This window comes from Ascidia mentula, chromosome 1 (assembly GCF_947561715.1).
Source record: "Ascidia mentula chromosome 1, kaAscMent1.1, whole genome shotgun sequence".
Taxonomy (NCBI): domain Eukaryota; kingdom Metazoa; phylum Chordata; class Ascidiacea; order Phlebobranchia; family Ascidiidae; genus Ascidia; species Ascidia mentula.
This window is the reverse complement of record NC_138566.1, coordinates 21,902,294-21,915,698: the sequence shown is the minus strand read 5'-3', so window position 1 is coordinate 21,915,698 and position 13,405 is coordinate 21,902,294. Positions and strand designations below refer to the sequence as shown.

Genomic DNA, 13,405 nt, shown 5'->3' with positions numbered 1-13,405 from the left:
GGAAACTTTTTTTATTTTGCTTTGCGAAAAATTTAGGAACTATGTTGTGAGAAAAGATTAGGTTTAAAAAAATACTTGCCACACATGTATTGATGAAGTTTTATTCATAAAGTTATAAAATATGGAAAGTCGATACACATATTCCACACTTCCACTATAACGAACATAATTTTATTTAACATTAAAAGCGATCACAGGTACGACAGAAAGAAGCCTGCTATAGGCAAACACCAATGATGGCGTATGTTCGTGGCACTAACACAAAACGAAATGTACAATTCGGTATGTGATCATTTTTGCGTTGACAAACCAAATCCTCGGTATCCGCGTCAATCTTTATTCCATATAAATTCAAATGGCGGCTAAATATAGTAATGCAAGACCGTTCTTGGTGGATATGAAAAGCAGTGCCACATGTGTCCCGAACCGTGCTGTACAACAACGAACTCAACACAAACACACCAAAAACAGTTTACCAACACGGCGCAGTTACAACCACACCGGGTGACCGCATAACAGTCAATTGAATGAATGGGATAATGCTGAAAGCACATACCTTGTATATAATTAACAGGGCCCCACACTTGCGACCTATGTAATGGTCTGCTGGTGACGCAACAAACACGCAAATCACCACAAAAACAAACTTTCAGCCACCAGTCTGTGGAGGGGGCGAATAGAAGACGGTAAATTGCCTAAAACTGGAAAAATTTACACGAACTGGAAAAGAAAATCGAACGCAACGCGCCTGTGCCACGCATTAAATAAATGAGCAACAGAGATAGCAGAGGAGTGACATACGGGTGCGCACAATCCGTGGTATTTTAATTTTAATCGCTCGAAAACTCAATATTTCACACGTCATAATCAGGCGTTTCCTCTATGATGAGTGAGTCTTGCGGAAATATTCCGTTCGATTCCAGCGTTGAGTCCATGTTCAACGCCAACAGCTGTCAGATAAAGGTGGATAAAAGTAATGAGCGTGGCTTGCTGTAATCACTGCAGTGTCAAATGTTTCAGTTTACGACCCCCTTATTCCAGCAAATGGCAAACGTTAAACGCTGCGCCGTAAAATTACTGCATAATACTAAACTGAAATAAACCTAACGTATATGGAAAGACGAATCTTTGTTTGTGATGAAGAATGCTTACAAGAAACGTATAGGAAAGCAAAATTAATGTGTGTTACGTACATTGCCAAAGTTTTTTTGCAGGAATAAACACGATCACACTTCATGCAAAAGTATTACCGGCTTAATTGACTTTTTAACGTATAACAATAACCACACAGCGAAACAATTTGTCAGGCCATTGTTCGCAACTGCAACTAAAGCACAATGCAGCATGAGCAACAGAAACTTACGTTGACTTTCGGCCATGACTTGAGTATTCTGTATTGTTCTTTGTGGTAACCTTTGGAGCCGACGAAGATAACGAGGTCACGTAGTGTGTTGGAAGCGAGAAATGAACGCTGAAAGGTGGATCCGTCGGGAGCCCGAAATCGAACGCGGCTGATCTATAAAAAGGTCATATAAACAGAATTCATTAGACTGGACCGAAAAAGCCAGTTGTCACGGCTTTCGCTCTCTATATAGCATGATACTTTCGGTATCCTATACAACAGTATAAGCTTTTAATAAACTTGGTTTTCTAACATATTGCTACTGTGGCAACTAGAATCAAACGTCAATTGTAATTGATCCTTTGGCAATAATTCCCAAAGAACAGTTAGTTTTTAACGCTGTCGGGCAAAGTGTTACATTAACTCAAAAAGCTCTTATGGCCAGGAACTTTATATGCCAGCACGTATGGTGGGCGAAAAGTCGGTGCCAAACAAAACAGATTTTCCGAACGACCCGGAAGTGTTTCTACTCTGAGACCATCCCATAAGGTCATATACAGAGTGCGTGAATACAATAACAGACTGACATTACTTTACATATAAAGACGGTAAAAGTGGACTGCAACAAAAGCTATTAACACGTGACAAGAATTAAGCAGTTTCGGTCAAACTCCCGCCACCTTTTTGCCGCAGTCAGCGTCCGGCTCGGAAGGAACAAGTGTCTCGAAATGTTTAATTTCCTCCTGACGTTTCTCCTCTTCCACCCTCTTCTTCCTGTCGTCCTCCTCCTGCCTCAGCATCTGCTCCTGCTCCACCATCATCTGAAATCAAAACGTTGGTGTTTTAGCAGCAGGCAAGTATTTCAGTCGCACACTTTTCTTAAACCAAATACAAGTTTCATTATTTGTGGATAACAACGAGTCCAATATCACTTGCGTTTTATTGTCCGTATGTTCAGTAGGGTGTTTCGGATCGAATCCGAATACTTGGATTCGGACGAATAGCAGGTATATTTCAATATCCGAATATAGACACCGAATCCGAACGTTAAGTCTGAATCTTACATTTTAAGTGTTCTACTCAAATTTGTAATAGCGGTGCTTGGAATCGTACATTATTGGCACTCAGATTTATTCAGGAAATGTTGTACAAAAAAAAACAACATCGGCGAATTAAGCACGCATAACGACGTTAGAACAGAATTATCTTCAACCACCTATTTTGTTACGATAAATTGATGACGTCAGCAAATATTCGACCTTGGTCAAATACAGTTTTTGGACTCAACCTAAATCCGAATCTGTGTGTACCCAGTGTGTTGTGCATTGAACATAAACACAGTCAGACAAGGGTCTTAATGCATCAGACCTAAGAAACCAAGGTGTGTTTTTTGTCAAGGTTGCAACCTATCGAGTAATCGACTTTGTGCCACGGCTACTGAATACCACAGGACAAAAAGCCTAACATAATAACGACAGGAAGTTTTGTTGTGAAGATCCCGTTACCTTGGCGCGATCGGCTTCTAGAGACTGTAAGTAGGCTTCCTCCTGTTCCCGTTTGATATCCTCCCTTGCTTTTCGGGCGTCCTGGATACAAACGTTTTAACCCAAAAGAAAACTTGTCGCCTGAGCGGCTGCTTTCTCTTACAACAACATACGGGAAATACAACATTGCTGCCACAAAACTTAGGGGTTCAACTTTTTAGGTATGTATTATAGATACTCTTCAAGCACAGGAATAATATCTATAAAAGTGGGAGTTTCACCTCTTCCCGTATGTCCTGCTGCCTTTGTGTCTCGGCGTCTTCCACAGCTTTTATCATGCGCGCCATCAATTCGCTCAGTTCCGTATTACCTGAAGACGAAATACGCGTTTTACAAAAAAAACACCTCTGAACGGAATTTTTAAAGAATTTGGTGAAAAAAACGGACCTTGTATAATCGCTGTGACGTCACACGAACGGCCCTTGCCATGGGCCAGCACCAGCAACGGGTAATGGTCTTTTTTCATCCGCCTCACAGTGTCTGCGACGCCGGAGCCCAGAAGACGAGGACAACTCTGCATGAACCTGAGTGAAAACAAGTTAAAACAGCGTTAGAAACGCTTAATAACATTACAATAACTTTAGATAAAAAAAAAACCGTTCCAATATTTGGCACCAAATAAAATTTACTACAGGCTGTAGTACATATTATTTAGTGCTAAATATTGTAATCTAAAGAGATCCCCAACCGTTTTTGCCCTACGGACCGGTTTAACATAGGCACAATTTTCACGGACCGGTGTGGCAGGTAAACTGACGTAAGCGTGCAAGAAACGTACGGTATCCTCAATTTAAGACTCACAGGGCGGTAACGGTCCGCTGCCCGGGGAAAGGGCATCCCTGCCGTGCTATACACTTGTGGTATTGCCAAGTACCACAGTAAAAATTAACCCTGTTAAAATAACGATAAAAACGCATGCTTAATGGAGTCGTTTTGGGATGCGGCCAACTGCACCCATCGATCGTTTAATTGATAAAATCGACGTCTCTATAGACACTGGCACTATACTGCAACTAATGGCCTGGCTAACGACAAGCCGAACTATCACATACGTTTGCTTGACGCTAAAACACCATTAAAAGATAACGTTTTCGGTTGGTGACGTTCAAGTGCATGTGACACGGAAAAATGAAACATGTTGATAACAAAACTAAGAGATGTTCATAACTTTAAAACATTTTTTTCGAAAAAAGTAGGTTGATACGGCGATTGTCTTCTGAGATACAGCTGATCAAAGTCGCATTTTTACCGCTGCGCACGAAATTCCGGCGAAAGCGAGATTATTGCTACGTGACGTCATAGAAGGCGCTTTGGTCGTGCGAGTGCTGGCAGCAAGCCTTGTTTAGAAAAGTATTGCATTAAACAGGGGACAACAAGTGAACAAGTGCAACAAACGGATTTTATGTTAATTTGAGCTATAGAGAGTTTCGACCTATTGTCTTATTTAGTTGTGTAATAATAAAACAGTTATTGGGACAGGGTGTTCTTATTGTTACAGCATTTAGATCGCTAACGTGATACATAAATTTTGAAAATACGACAGAGACAAACCGTCAATTTAGCATTTTTGTTTTGTCAACTCACGAAGTAGGTTGATTGAATTTTGAGGCTGGCAAAGACCGCCGACAAAAAACGATCAAATTAGTTGATCATGCAAACACATTTATTCTGTCATAGTACTACTTTTTGCCTGGCAGTGACGTTGCCTACGAGTTCGCCTCATAAATGATTTATTTAATTCGCCACTATCAACCCCTGATTTCACAATATAGTTGTAACTAGAAATGTTGGAATCATCCAATTAAAGTCAACACAAGGGTGAGGTTAAAGTTATGACATCACACCCAAAATGACGTCATGTAATGTCATTGAGCAAAGAAACGCGCCATCCCAGTCTTATCGAAGTACAGAGTAATGTCGTTGCTGCTATGCCCTTTGGTCTTCCGACAATTAGGGACAAATAAGCCTTTGGTTTGTGACATCACAGTGACATATTTTTGTGTGATGTAAAACCTTGTCTGACCTTTGAGGTAACGTAATCTGTGGATTCTCCTATGTTTGAAACTATTCGACATCTGCAATACAAGGCGCCTTCTTCTATGTAAACAATTCATTTTTTTGACGCGAGCGCCTTCTGTGATGTCAGTTTCGCCACAGCGAAAAGGTTTACGATTTTTAATCGCCGCTACTTTTCGTGCAGTTTTCTACATTTTTTTAGTTGACGTAAAACCGTAAAACTTTGGATGTATGTTTGTTGTAGATGTCTCTTAGTTTTACGCAAAGTTGTCATGACCGTGTCATATGCACTTTAAGTCAATTTAAACAGTCCGAACGTACGCCACTCTTTCCGAAAGGAAGAATATGTCTTTACCATAAAGGAAGAAACTGGAAAAAAACATCACGGTCGGTAAACTATAACCTAAAACATTTTAGCAGTGGGTGATTTGGCATGAAAATGTCAGTATATACTACAAAAAAAGGTTAGTTAAATTGAAAAAAAACATGTTTTGAATTTTTGTGATTCAGATAGCACTGCGTGGCCACAAAACGTCCAAGCTTGACATCTCAAGAAATAAAGTGAAACAACTATCCCAACTCACATATCTCTGTTAAAAGTCGACGTGACGTCCCATGCCCACGTGACAAAATGATCGCTTAAATACTGGATGATGGATTCGTTGGCGAGCAGCTGGCTGCAGAACACGTTACTTTGGATGCTACCGTCGTGGTGCAAATAAACAGCTGTTCAAATAAGCAAAACGCATAAAACCGAAGGTGCTACTGACGTTAATGATTTTTAACGACTTTTTATAGCTTTATGGTAACTAACCCAGAAGTCTTCTTTTTCTGGCTTCACAGCCAAAAGCTGATTGAACGGCAGCTTCAAGTGTATCAGGAAAAAAATCCGGCCCCACCGTATACCGCGAAACAAATTCTAGTTTAAACTGGTGTTGAGCTGTGATTTCTTCAACAGCTTTTTCTGGCACTAAATAAACATAAATGTCACATATCATGTGGAACAGCAATGTAGAGTTGGCTTGTTTAAAAATTGCGTAGAGGTACACAGGTCTAAAGAAATACATATATTAAGTGCAAGGAAAAATTTAAAACCTTGAACTTTACTAGAAATAAACAAAAGAGTATTTTGACCTAATTTTAAATTTATTGCTATTTTGACCTAACTGTTAAACAATACAAACAACAGGGAAAGAATATCATTGAAATAATATTGGTGTGTTACTTACTTAAACTTATAGTCTTTTTTGTAATAAAATTACTGTCAGTAAATATATCGTCGCCCAAAGTGTCGCCATTTTCTTCATCATCGCTACTGGAAATTGGAACTATTGTGGGGTGCGATGAACCGGAACCATTTTTATAATGAACCATGTGTTCATTTTGTAATGCAGAAAATGGGTTGTGATCGGGTTTGATTTTTGTGGGTTTGCGCCCAAGGTGAAGTGTGTGGATGGGTAGGGTAAGGTTTAGACTAGAAAGGGTTGCCTTGATTGGGGTAAAGAAAAAAAGAATGTAACATTTTTAATGTATGGGTATTATATGTTGTTGTTGGAAACGCAAATAATACAAATAACATAGATAAGACTCATTCATATTGCAAAGCTGCTCTTGTCATGTCATACAACTGCTTTTGTCATCAAAGAAGAAATACAAAATTCGAAATTTAGGGATAATTTTTCCTGACAACTTACTACAGCCAGTTCTTCGCTGTAATTCTAAGCGTTGACTGATCCGTGGTCTTTTCTGAGCACTTAGTCTTCTCTGTAATTCATGACTCTGACTTTGAAACTGTCTTGATGACTGACATACATCTTTACCATCTGAGCTATCTCCCCCGTTTCTACAGTGCTTACAATCTTTATATTTTTTCTCCGCTCTCCTCTTCATTATATATTTCCGTATTTCTTTTTTAGTAAATAACCAAATGCATTTCTTTCAACTAGCTGCACCGCACATGGCCAATTACTGCATTATTAACAAACAAATGGTTTTAACATACACTATTGTTTCATCACAATGGGGTGATAATACTCACATCATTGTCATTAGAATCCCCTTTTGGAAAACCACTCAGATCTTGTTGAATAACAGGAATACCTGTTGCATTCTCAACATCTTGTTTAAGCTCCCTTAGGGTTTTGGACCCTTCACATTCGAGCATTATTATTTGTGAATTTTCACTGTTCTGTATTTGGAGCTTGTAAGTCCTGGTCAGTCCAACAATGTCACTGGCCAGATTACTGTAAAATACACCAATTTTGTATGTAAAGTTCCAGGGGTATTTTAGTAAGCATACTGTTCACTAAAAATGTTGAAACCATGTTTTAAATTTAAATTGGAACAAAAAGTAAAATTAGCATCTAAGTTTTAATAAATTAAGGTGCATGAAAAAATGGCTGACCAAAAAGACAATCTATAATTATACATACATTAAAAACACAAAAGCACAATATTACCCAAAGCATGTTAGAACAAGATGCTTACTTTCTGATTGCAGGACAGGGAAACTCCAGCGGTGAGCTGCTGTTGGTATCCATACCAATGCTCACGCCAGGCAAAAGGTTCTGCATTTTTACTGTTAGTTTGTTAAAATGTGGCAAACGCATTGTCGCAAGCACTGTATTGTCATTTGGGTGAGCAACAGCACACATCTGTGGCCATCTTTCAAATACTGTCTCATCAGGTGTGATACCCAACTCAATGGATGCAATTTGCTTCAAGTCACCTTACGATTCAGAAAATCAAAGTATTCAACAAAGGTTCAGGGTTATACCACAATTACAGAAACGTTAATTTCTGGGCGAAAATCTAATATTGGTATATTAGACAAATATATTTTGCTTCAGAGACAAAGTATACAAAATATTAATTTCTTACCAACTGTATTTGAATCATCTAATGTTATATCTTTAGTGGTACCACCAAGGGTACATGAGAATGTCAACATTTTTCCTTGTAAGTCTTGGTGTAGTTCAACTCTAAGATGATACAACACAATAAAATGATAGAAAAAAATGGAAACTGTATTTGAGTAATTAGTAACAAGAATGTTTAAAAAGCAGACAAACCTTGAAGAAGAGTTGGACTGCATGTGGTGTGAAGCTAGAGCAGCAGTGACTGCATTTTGAAAGTTCCAATCACATTGATCCAGTATCTCCAGGCACTCCACAATGTCCTCCATTCCAGTGGACGCCTACAGTATAAATACACACAAGAATTTGCCTCAACATTTGTACATAGATATTGAAGTCCACTTAACACTGAATGTTACCTGAAAGTTGGCAAGAATCTCATTTCTGTCCATGACAGCTGTATATTTCACCAGCTAATCAATACAGAACGACTGTTATTTGTTTAAATTTCTATACATTGCTCACTTCAGTATTAAACCTTGTAGATGTAAAAAAGGTATACTTAAAATCTAAACGTTGTATACCGAAACGGAACTGAAACTCGCTGCACTAAATCCCTGGACCAATACATAAACTTTCAACGGTTCGTGTTTTTGTTTGTAAGAACATCGCGGTCAGTACCGACTTTGCATTGTTTTGCGATAGTCACGTCACAACCGACGTCCAACATCCAACTCTTTGTTTTCATACCCAGCAACCCAGCTGTCATGCACACAAAAATCATGTTCACAGTGATGTAGGCATTTCGGAGTCATAGGAGCGAATCGATGTATTTCTGGGCCAATGCGTTTTGGAATATAAGTAATGTACATTGTAATAAAAACTAGACTTGCCAAATGTGTTGAAAACTGCGCCAAATTGCTTTATATTGTATTGTTGATCTGATTGTGTAGTAATCTCGATACGGCTCGAAGGGCAGTCATCAAAACTTACGATGGGGAGTAAAGTTTTTATGTGCGTGTTTAATCGACCTTTGCGAATTACATAACAATGGACAGCGTTGCGTAATTTCACTTCCAAGAAACACTAAATAAAATTGCTAAGAGTTGTTTTTTAAAAACTTCATTAAAAACGCTGTCCGCATAAAATTTCCTTTTTTTAACAGTTGTATGTGGTGTTCACCAATTTGAAGAAAACGTTTCGACAAAGCACGTGACCATTTGCCAAACGGAAAACATCCTTAGGAAATGAACTTACTTTAACTCAACGTCAACCAGAGATCTGGAAACAGTTTAATGTCCTGTCTACGGAAGACTGCGTTCATCTCACTTCCATTCTCACATTCCACTAATTACCATGTTGTCGCAAAATACAGATGGCAGGGTGCGTCAAACAGTAAAAAGAGAAATAAAACACAGCTAGTCGTGCACATTTGGTACTTGTACAAAAAACAAGATGCTGCATAGTGGTAGTTTTTGGTAATACATAACTTGTGACTTATTCTACTGTTAATTCACTAACAAATGGCACCCAAAATAGAAAAATGTGGCAATAACAAAGCGGATATCAATTAGTGAATGATCTTAACGTTTCTTTGAAATACCGTGTCCAGACAACTGGTACTCTGGCAGTCGTCAATAAGATATAACAACAGCAGAACAAAGCTGAATTTTGAACTGAGTATTGCACACAGATGATAGTAAAATACAAGTAACATTTTATCACTCCTCAAATGTCATTCTTCCTGGACCACCTTTATTCATCCACCGCCTGTATCTTTTCATTTTGGGGTCTTCAGCCATCTTAGCTTTTGCTTCCTCTGCTTTTTCATGCATATACTCCTTTAAAAACATGATTTAACACGTATTACTTAAAACACAAACTATACTTTTATAATTATAAATTAAGGGCTAGTTATAAATTGGAAAGCCAATTTAAAGTTTTTCTATTCTAGTTATATTTAATCTCCATCTGCAATTTTTTTTGCATATTGTCATTGTGAACACTTGATGGAGACCACAGTGTAACGTAAAAAAAACAGCCTTAAATGTGTTTTTTTTTATTTTTCAAAAAATAACTATTATTTATCATTAAACACAGTTTATTAATTTTGGGGTGTTCATTGTAAAAAATTTAAACAAACAAACTTTGACAGAAATGTCTACACTTAAATCCATTAACTTAGTTGAGCAACCAGTAATAAAACATAGTTTACCGTGGCATTGCTTTTGATCCAAAGCTCTTTATGCATGTATTCAAACTTTTGTTTGTCGTTATGTAAGTCCCATTGCAAGGGTTTAATTTTGAGGTTCTTGCATATCAAGTACACTTTGTCTTCATCTGTGTATTCATTTTTCTGTATCGAGTAATTCCAAAACCACCGCAAATGAAACCAAAAAAATCTGCCCATGAAAAAACAACTTTTTCATGACTAAAATTTTTGAAAATATGATAACTTAATAATTGTTGCTTTACTTACTTTGCTAGGTAATACGGTAAAAGTACAATCTGTATGAAAAGCACGTCACTATAAGCTGGTTTTTGGTACCCTCCTCTGATGTCCATCTTTTCTTCAATTATTTTTTTAATTAGGTTTTCCTCATCCTGCTTGATGTCTTCTCTTGTTTTGTATCGCATCTGTTTCCGCTGCTCACTGTAAATATTAAAAAAATACGATTTGTGAATGTTTTTATGTAAACAGATTTTGATATAGCAACATAGTAGTTTACATACAATTTAATCCTTTTTACCTCTTTTCTAGCCACAATCCTCTTGCTTTAGCTTCTTCCTTAGCTGCATTTCTGTATTTGGAGTTTTGTGCCATGTAGTTGATGGCCGTATTGTATGACGTCATCCAGCTGATGTACTGGAATATTGAAATTGCAGTAATTGTTCCACCTACAACGACTCTCACATCAACATTTGGCATTTTTCGTTTATAGTAACGATAGTAGTTGTAGTAGTACTCCTCTGGATGTGTGAGGTAATAGTCATACTCCTCTCTGGTTTGCTGCTCCTTGAGAGTTTCATATGCAGTTGCTATTTGGTGAAACTTCTCCACGCCCTCTTCAATTTCTGCATCAGAAGCCCCTTTGCCTTTTAAATAGTCAGGGTGAAATTCACGGGCCATTTTTCGGTATGCCTTGGCAATGTCCGAACGGGAGGCATAACCATCAACCCCCAGAACATCATAGCAGTTTTTTTCACCACAGTACATTCCCGGTACAAGTTGACCCAATGAAAATTTGATATTCAGCATTAAAATAAAAGATATGATCAGCAGCATGATTCTAGATGTGGGCGCCATGTTACAACTATTGGCTAAGAAATAAATAAAAGATTAAACCATCTTTCAATAGCCACGTTTTTCTTTGTATTAAGCCCAGTTAATTCATCAACGGAAACAAAGAAAAACCTGATGCCTTTACAACTGCTGCAACAATCTCTTTTGCATAAGAACTGGTCAAATCACAACTTTTTACAACTCAGCCACAAAATGGTGTAACAAAAATAATAATGACATAGTTCACATGACGGAAAGTAGAGCTGACATCTTGATGTTAATGAGCAGCCACGTCCATGACTTGATGATTATGACTGGCGTTCGAAGATAAAATTTTCCATTATGACGTAAGTCGCAATGAAACGTTGTAAGTGCACAATTGGTGCTCTTGCAAGAGTTTGATTTTGTGGGTTATCTGATTTTGCAACGGTTCTTCGACCAGAAACTGAACAAAACTTTCATTTATACGCTGCGGTACCGCACGTCTACCACATGCCGGCGTGTCGATCGACAACACAGCGTTAGCGTCAGATCAGAAAGTGACCACAGCATAACCGGTCACGCTTCAACGATGTCTTCGTCAGCGTCAAACAAATCGTCACCTTCACGTCGTATCGGTATTAAGATTATATATTCGGATACCGGCATATAAGCGTCGATTTAGGGGTGACTGAGGTGACATGCAACCCCTCACAAATAAACAGGGGTGACAACACATGTATTGTCACCCCTGGATTTCGTTTAAATTAAAAATTGTTGCAAGAGAAACCACATACATTATCAATACGTTAAGGTAGTTTCAAACGACCTGTATTTTCACCGTCACAATCTTGACAAACTCAAGTACGTCACAATCTGACAAACAGCGCAGCAGTTGTGGCATACTGGTAAGAATCGGCATTGTTGCGAAATAGATTTGTACAACACTTCATAATTGCTAAATCTGCAATAGACCGAGTGAAACAAAAATGTGCCGCTTTCCGTCAAGGTGGTCCGTAATTAAAGTGTTCAACAAAACTTAGTGCTGCAAATAAACATGATTCGGTGTAAAAACAAAGTGACACGAAACGGAATTCGCCTCTTTTGCCTATGTTTGGGGCGTTACGACTGACGATTTTTTTGCGTATATTTCTAACACCTGGAAAAGTCACCATTAATAATTTACAAAACGTTAAAAAATCGACCCCTATGGATACCGGTAATACGTTTGAGCACCAACACAGCGCGGGTATGTGGACAAGATAATATCTATTTCTATAGGTCAGTGATTTCCAGCCAGAATTCTATTGTACCTTTTCAAAGTCCTGTACACAAGTGATTCATGTACCGGTTTGAGTGTTCTGCACCTAATGAGTTTAGTTGAAACACATGTTTTTATTATCAGCTTGGCGTTTGGAGTTTTCGTGTGTTTCATGAGCACACAACTTCTTACTTTTAGGCAGGTTTCGGTTATTTAACAGACTTGTTTGTTTTTTTGAACGTTGCAACAGCAACTTGCAAAAGCAATCGAAACCAATATAAGTTGAGTACATCTAAAATAATCGAAGCTGTTGTCCAACTGATGATGACCGCATAACCAAGCCTAAAAATTGAACAGAATTATACGGACTTCGAAGTCCAAACACTGTGGTGAAATAAGCAAAAACCTGGAAAATTCCGGAGTTCCGAAATCAGCGTACATTAGTTTATAGTAAAACGGGATAGGGACGATTCGACAGAGGGGAAATAGAATTAAGAAAATCAATCCGATCGCAAATTCCAAAGTTTTTCTGTCAGGAAAGAGATGCTTTGACAGTATCCTGCAGAAAAAAAAAAGAAATTGAGTTGTTCGAACAAAGTATGCAAGCCAGATATGTAGGTGATAGTGACTGACAAAATATTGTACCCACAAGCTCCTATTAATCCTAGGTAGTTGGCTATAATCACCTACCTTGCATTAAAAAAAGGAGTCGATATTTCAGCTAACAATCGAAATACAATGAAGTAGCAGCTGGCCTCAGAAACCTGAATAATGACGTTATTATTTATATTACATTTTACATTATTTATTTCAGGTGGGTTACCATACTAAGAAGAGTCACCCATAGTATAGTAACGTGATGTATCCTCATGGAACAACCTGTCCACACTGGTTCAGCGAGTTCCATAATATACGAATCTGAAAAAAAAAGGCAAAATGGGTTGCCTAAAGGTCCCGCTACAAGTCGAGGTATGTTTTTTTCATGCCGAGATGAGGAATGGATCCAAGAGAGATCTTAATCATTGCACCCCCTATAGAACATGTCATAGCACTAAAAAATCGCTTCAGTGGCATCGCAACCGCTTACCATACGGGCTTTGTAAAGAACAATAAGGTTGTATTTAG

At 38.2% G+C, this 13,405-nt stretch overlaps 2 protein-coding genes across 2 annotated transcripts; both read right to left on the bottom strand.

Moving 5' to 3' along the window:
* Nucleotides 1-155: 155 nt before the first annotated feature.
* On the bottom strand, nucleotides 156-8,333 carry LOC145899259 (FAS-associated factor 1-like). Its single transcript, XM_082987994.1, has 14 exons — nucleotides 8,177-8,333; nucleotides 7,974-8,098; nucleotides 7,783-7,883; nucleotides 7,390-7,630; nucleotides 6,941-7,145; nucleotides 6,132-6,390; nucleotides 5,717-5,872; nucleotides 5,487-5,628; nucleotides 3,274-3,410; nucleotides 3,108-3,196; nucleotides 2,848-2,928; nucleotides 2,023-2,163; nucleotides 1,364-1,516; nucleotides 156-950 (listed from the first exon to the last, which is right to left on the bottom strand). The coding sequence occupies exons 1-14, from the start codon at nucleotides 8,207-8,209 to the stop codon at nucleotides 855-857; spliced, it is 1,959 nt and encodes a 652-aa protein (XP_082844120.1). The 5' UTR covers nucleotides 8,210-8,333; the 3' UTR covers nucleotides 156-854.
* Nucleotides 8,334-9,102: 769 nt separating this feature from the next.
* Nucleotides 9,103-11,517, bottom strand: LOC145904982 (dnaJ homolog subfamily C member 25-like). The gene is made up of 4 exons (XM_082992411.1): nucleotides 10,508-11,517; nucleotides 10,237-10,410; nucleotides 9,973-10,159; nucleotides 9,103-9,598 (listed from the first exon to the last, which is right to left on the bottom strand). Exons 1-4 carry the CDS (start codon nucleotides 11,062-11,064, stop codon nucleotides 9,479-9,481), a joined length of 1,038 nt encoding a protein of 345 aa, XP_082848537.1. The 5' UTR covers nucleotides 11,065-11,517; the 3' UTR covers nucleotides 9,103-9,478.
* Nucleotides 11,518-13,405: the final 1,888 nt, after the last annotated feature.